At 45.8% G+C, this 6,756-nt stretch overlaps 1 protein-coding gene across 2 annotated transcripts in view; it reads left to right on the top strand.

Annotated features, from left to right (window-relative positions):
- Positions 1-6,756, top strand: part of Znf512 (zinc finger protein 512) — a 21,555-nt gene that overhangs the window by 11,118 nt on the left and 3,681 nt on the right. For both annotated transcript variants that reach the window (XM_029540995.1, XM_021201576.2), the window contains 5 exons: positions 218-385; positions 2,029-2,220; positions 2,738-2,839; positions 4,953-5,015; positions 6,044-6,142. In XM_029540995.1, coding sequence (XP_029396855.1) covers positions 218-385; positions 2,029-2,220; positions 2,738-2,839; positions 4,953-5,015; positions 6,044-6,142 — 624 coding nt within the window. The remainder of the gene's footprint in view (positions 1-217; positions 386-2,028; positions 2,221-2,737; positions 2,840-4,952; positions 5,016-6,043; positions 6,143-6,756) is intronic.

Genomic DNA, 6,756 nt, shown 5'->3' with positions numbered 1-6,756 from the left:
TAAAGATTTATTTATTTATTATATGTAAGTACACTGTAGCTGTCTTTAGACACTCCAGAAGAGAGTCAGATCTTGTTACAGGTGGTTGTGAGCCACCATGTGGTTGCTGGGATTTGAACTCTGGACCTTCAGAAGAGCAGTCGGGTGCTCTTACCCACTGAGCCATCTCACCAGCCCACATATCCAGTTCTAACATCGGCTTCTTTCCTATGTTCAGAGTTGCTCCAGTACTTTCACCAGCATTATGGGATATCTGTACCATGTTAGAAAGTGCGGCAAAGAGGCTTCAGAGCTGGAGAAGTTGACCCTGAAATGTCACCACTGTGGGAAACCGTACAGGTCAAAAGCTGGGCTTGCATATCACATGAGATCAGAGCACGGGCCTGTGAGTACTGCTTCTTCTGTAGCTATTGAGGATGTGTGCTGTGCCTGTCATTCCTACCTGTGTCTTCTGTGTATCCCCAGCGCAGCTCACAAGGAAGTGTTTAATTGGGCTCATGGGTTCAGCAGGTTGAGTTCATCATGGCAGGGCATCTGAGAGCTCACATCTTGATCTACAAGTAGAAGGTGGGGGTGGAGGGGAGTGCTAACTGGGAATGGAAGAGTCCTTTGAATCCTCAAAGCCTATTCCCCAGTGGCACACCTCCTCTAACAAGCCCCACCTCCTAATCCTTACCAAACAGTTCCGTCAACTGGGCACCAAGTATTCAAACATCAGAGCTCATGAGGGCCATTCTAATTCAAACCACCACAACATGTATGTGTGTTTTCCTGTGTATGAACACACATGTATTTTCAGGTGCACACACATGGAAGTGCACATGTGAAAGTCTGAAGCTGACCTTGGGTGTCTTCTTGATCATTCCACTCATGTATAGAGGAAGGGTCTTACCAGTTCTTGATAGTCTAGCTAGCCAGCTTGCCTTTGTGTCTGCCTCTAAGTGCTGGAGTTATTGGTGGCCTGCTGTGCTTTTATGTGGGTGCTAGAGATACAAGCTCCAGTCCTTCTGTTTATGTGACAGGTTCTTTATCTGTTGACCATCTGCACGATCCCTGATTTTACACAGTACCTTTATTTTGTGTGAATGAGAATTTTCCCTGTGTGTGTATGTGCATCACATTGAGTCCCTAGTGCCCATAGAAATCACAAGAAGGTGTCATGTCCCATTGGACTGAGTATGTAGTTGTGAGCCACCATGAGGGTGTTGGGAATCAAATCTAGGTCCTCTGCAAGAGCCACAGATGCTTTTAATTCTGAGCTGTCCCCAGCCCCATTATATATATTTAAAACTAAAACATTCCCTCTTATTTAGAATTTTTTTGTGGGAATCTGTCTCTATTCTTCATTTTCTTGTGTGTGTCTTGAGTGTTTTTATATTATATTTCCAAGCTTGTGTATGCATGTGTTCCTGAACATAACATTTGTGTATGAGTGTGCAGGGGTGTGTGTGTGTGTGTGTGTGTGTGTGTGTGTGTATACTTTTGAAGGACAGGACAACTTCAGGTGTCATTCCTCAGTGGCTCCCCACCCTTTTCATTGAGACAGGGTCTTATTGGCCTAGGGTTTGCCTTTCTGCTGGGCTCTCTGGCCAGCCAGAAAGCCTCCGAGATCCACTGTCTCAGCTACTCTGGTGACGTGGTCACAAAGATGCCCCTTCACAGCTGTCTTTTTAACGTGGGTTTGGGGATCAAGCTTAACAGACCGGGCTGTCTTCTCCTGCCGCCTTACCGTCATGTGTGGTAGTGTGTGTGTGTGTGTGTGTGTGTGTGTGTGTGTGTGTGTGTGTGCAAACATGTATGTTAAGGGGAGCATACATGCCTGTGAGCATGTGTGCTAAAGTCAGGTCTGCACTGAGTGTCTGGAGTTTGACTTGGTTACCTAGGTGACCAGGGAACTCTGAGGACCTCTATCTCTACTCCCCTGTGCTAGCATCACAGGTTTCATCCTGCAAAGAAGGGCATCGTGTTTAATCACTGGCTGTGACTGAAGCCACTTGTCAGCCATGTTTTCATGTCTCCCACTTGCAGGTCTTCTTCCCAGAGTCAGAACAGCCAGACTGTTTAAAGGAGATGAGTTTGGAGGCAAAGGGTGGAGGCCGAGTTCAGCGGCGTTCTGCCAAGATAGCTGTGTACCATCTGCAGGAGCTGGCCTCCGCTGAACTAACCAAGGAATGGCCGAAGAGGAAGGTCCTCCAGGACCTGGTACCCGATGACCGGAAGGTAAGGTCATGTGTCACTGGTAATCGGTATTGTGCAGGATGTTTTCCAGTATGGATTTGTGTGGCAGCCATAGTTGGCAGCTCATGGCAGCCTGTAACTCCAGCTCTCCAGCTCCATGGAGATCTTAAACCTTTCTCTGGTCTCTGCAGGTACTTGTGCTCACACTCGCAAACCCACACATAGGTGCACAAATGTACATGATGAAAAATTCAAAACATCACTCTCCCTCCCCTCCCCCCAACACACACACACACACACACACACACACACACACACACACGCAGTGAGACAGGTGTAATCCTGTGTAATCCTGACTGTTCTGGAACTCACTCTGTAGACCAGGCTGGCCTTGAACTCACAGAGATCTGCCTGCCTCTGCTTCCCGAGTACTGGGATAAAAGGTGTGCGCCACCACATTCTCCTGCTCCCACTCTTTCAAAATAGGTATGAAGCTTTGAGCATATTCTGTTCTGATTGGGAGTTGCATTCTTGCAATCCAATGTTTCTTGTATTCTAGTTAAAATATACTCGCCCTGGGTTACCTACCTTTAGCCAGGAAGTCCTGCACAAGTGGAAGACGGATATCAAGAAGTACCATCGCATCCAGTGCCCTAACCAGGTGATTCTCCCCCTCTAAGCATCTGCTGTAGTCCTTCCTGATTGCTTCAGTGTGGGAGACTTGTGCAGCTTGTTCAGAACTGGTACCTCCACACACCTGTCAGTCACCAGGACAGCTCCACTGCCATGCAGCATCATTGAGATCATTCATGGGGTCAGTGAACTAGTCCTTGGATGGGACTGCAATGTCCTTCCTTTGTTGCTGCATTCAGCATGGCCCGCCATGTGCTATCTTTCTTCAGGATAGCTGGAGAGCCAGTATGGGATGTATGTGACTAACTTTAGACACAAAACTAAAAGACTCAGTTCTTTTAAGGTCTCATTGCCACAATTTCTACAGCATCCTTGCATAGCGTCCTCTTAGTCAGAAACATCACAGATGTATTAGTTACATTTCTGTGGTTGGGACGTCATGACTAGACGCAGCTTACTAGAAGAGTTTGCTTGGGCTCACAGTTCTAACGGGACCAGACTCCATCATGGTGGCTGTCTTAGGGTTTCATTGCTGTGAAGGGACACCATGACCAAGGCACCTCTTTTAAAGGCTAACATTGAATTGAGACTGGCTTATGGATTCAGAGGTTCAGAACATTAGCATCATGGTGGAAAGCACGACAGCATCCAGGCAGGCATGGTGCTGGAGAAGGAGCTGAGAGTTCTCCATCTTGATCTAACCTACAACCAATGAGAACTGAATCTTCCACACTGGGCCCACCCCCACAGTGACACACTTCTTCCAACAAGACCACACCTCCTAAGAGTGCCACTCTCTGGGCCAAGCATATTCAAACCACCACAGTGGGAAGGATAGCAGTGGTGAGCATGATGTACTTTCTCAGTAAGGATCCACTTCACAGAGGTTCTGTGACTTCCAAACAGTGCCACCAGGTGGGGACCAAGTGTTAACACAGGAACTCTGGACGTTTGAATGAGAATGAACCTATAGCCTAGTTACTAGTTGGCAGAAGTGTTGGGGGGGGCCTAGGAGGGTGGCCTCACTGGAGGAGGTGTATCTCTGTCAGGCTTAGGAGGTTTCAGAAGCCCATGCCGTTCCCAGTAAGCTGTGGCTCTGCTTCCAACCTGTGGATAACGTCAGCTCTCAGCTACTGCTCCAGCATCATGCCTGCCTGCCTGCTGCCATCCGTCCCTACCATGAGAGTCATGATCTCACCCTCTGAACCTATAAGCAGTCTCCCAACTAAACGCTTTCTGCTGTAAGATGCCTCAGTCAGTGGTGCCTTAGTCAACAGAGTAAGACAGAAATCTGTGGGGCATATTTCTTACTTAGACCATCACCGGAGGGCTCACCCAGACTCACTGAGAGTGTAAGTGGACTCCACTTCTCCAAGACAGAGAGGCAGGAATTTTACCATTAGCTTCAAAATTGGCACCTGAGCTGATAGTGTAGTTCTTTTTACAGGAAATAAATACAAATGTAGTTGGTATATTTATACCAAATTAAACAGAGTTAAAATATAACTCTGATGGGCTGGAAAGATGGCTCAGTGCTTAAGAGCACTGACTGTTCTTCCAGAAGTCCTGAGTTCAATTCCCAGCAACCATTTATAATGGGGTCCAATGCCCTCTTCTGGTGTGTCTGAAAACAGCTACAGCGTACTTATTTAAATAAATAAGTAAATAAATCTTAAATACATATATATGTGTATGTGTGTGTATATATATATAATATATATATGCATGTGTGTATATATATAATATATATGCATATGTGTACATGTGTGTATATATGTACATGTATATGTATACATATATATATGTGTGTGTGTTTATATATATATATTTTCATTATATATATATATGAAACTGTGTTCTGTTAAACATCAGTGAGCAGATCAGGGAAAGGAATAGCTTAGACTTCCTGGAGCTTTATTCATCTTCTTTATCATCTTCTCTTTATTGTTTCCTTCTTGCCTCTGTACCTTTCATGTGTGGGTTTTTGTTGTTGGGGTGTTTGTTTGTTTGTTTGGAATTTGGTTTATGGTGCTGGTGATTGATCTTCTACCTCCAAATGTTGAATTGGTCAGTGTAAATGATTATATTGCTAAGAGAAGGGTTCTGTATGGCACAGACTCATGTTGGCTTCTCTTTTCCAGGGTTGTGAGGCTGTCTACAGTAGTGTATCTGGCCTTAAAGCTCACCTGGGCTCTTGTACATTGGTTTGTAACGTCTTCTATCTATTCTCTTAAAGCACCCTCGTTGGTAGTCTGGCATAGAAGAGGACTCAGTCTAGGTGGACAGCCAAGCGTTCTGTTGACTGTCATCAGAGGCTGCCTTTGGCTTCAGGGTCATGGACATTCTTGGTCCCTTTGGGTTGGGCAGCAGGTATATCTGGGATACAGAAAAGGTCAGCAAACTCAGGTCATACCTCTTGAAGGAACTGGAAGGGAAGTCTATGAATTTGGAATCCCAACCAGAGATCGCTTGCTTTGCCCTGGTCGTCACATACTGGGCTTACCTTGCTGTAGTTAGCCATAATCTTCCTAAGAAGTTGTTTGGACTGTTGACGATCCTCAGAGCAGCCCACTGAGACTCTCCTGGCCTCAGGGGTGGAGGTCCGGATAGGGTGTCAGGCTAACATGCACTCACCTCCCTGAGTCTTTTCCATGTTGACCCAGGTGCCCTACAGCCCATTAGCCATGAGAAATGGTGCCACTTTCCAGGCCCATCTAGAAGTTTCTCACACAAATGAGCACCACTGAAACCCACACTTGAGGCAGGGAGAGGGTAGTCTCAGTTGAAGGCACCAAGGGCATTGTAGACATCTCAGCCAGATCTGGGTAGCAGCACTAAGGACAGTGTCATTGGGAGAGTGTCTGCGTCCTTAAACTCAGTATTGCCGATGGGATTCTGGGTTTCCACGATGCCTTTGCCACAGTGGGAAGCACTGTTCCATGGTCTCTAACGACCCTGGGCATTTGAGGATTTGTGGAGAGGAATTAAGAATGCCAAAAGCAAGGTGAAAGGAAGCAGAGAAGGTAGAACCACGTGGCTCAGGACATAGTGGAAGGAGGACAGACAGGCTGTGGCGTGCGCTGTGCGCTCTGGTCTTATCTAGATTTTGTAAAATATATTGCCATTTTGGACTATTTCCCATGAATTCTGATTAAGACATTCCCCATTCCTTTTCTCACAGTCACTGCCCAAATTCTGAAATGATTCTCTTTTCTTTCTGTCTTTGAAACAGGGCACCTTCGTGGCTGGGAAGTACAAGTGTCTTCTGTGTCAGAAAGAATTCGTGTCGGAGAGCGGCGTCAAGTACCACATCAACTCGGTCCACGCCGAGGTGCGCTTCCCACCTCCCCAATGTGTGCAGTCCGTTTGCCCCATCTTGAAGCTCTCAGAGTTGACCTTGCCCCTGGCTTCATGATCTAGGACTGGCAAAGAAATTAGTGCTGAGGGGCTGGAGAGATGGCTCAGCGGTTAAGAGCACTAACTGCTCTTCTGAAGGTCTTGAGTTCAAATCCCAGCAACCACATGGTGGCTCACAACCATCCGTAATGAGATCTGACACCCTCTTCTGGTGTGTCTGAAGACAGCTACAGTGTACTTACATATAATAAACCTTTAAAAAAAGAAAAGAAAGAAAGAAAGAAATTTGTGCTGAGAGCTTGCTGGAGTTAAAATGCTGTCTGAAATTACATGAGTGTAAATGAAATCTTCTGTGAAGAAAAATTAGATAAAGCTCACTGTGGCTGGCATTTTTGAGCCCCTGTAATTCTCTTAGCTATGATTTAATGAAACATTTGGGAACCAGGCTGAAATCTTGTTTTACAGCATTTTCTTTTTTTTCTTTTTTTTTTTTTTGTTTTTTTGTTTGTTTGTTTGTTTGTTTGTTTGTTTTTCTTTTCGAGACAGGGTTTCTCTGTGTAGCCCTGGCTGTCCTGGAACTCACTCTGT

This window comes from Mus pahari, chromosome 7 (genome assembly GCF_900095145.1).
Source record: "Mus pahari chromosome 7, PAHARI_EIJ_v1.1, whole genome shotgun sequence".
In the NCBI taxonomy this organism is placed as follows: domain Eukaryota; kingdom Metazoa; phylum Chordata; class Mammalia; order Rodentia; family Muridae; genus Mus; species Mus pahari.
Note: the sequence above shows the minus strand (reverse complement) of the source record. Positions and strands in the feature narration are given on the sequence as shown.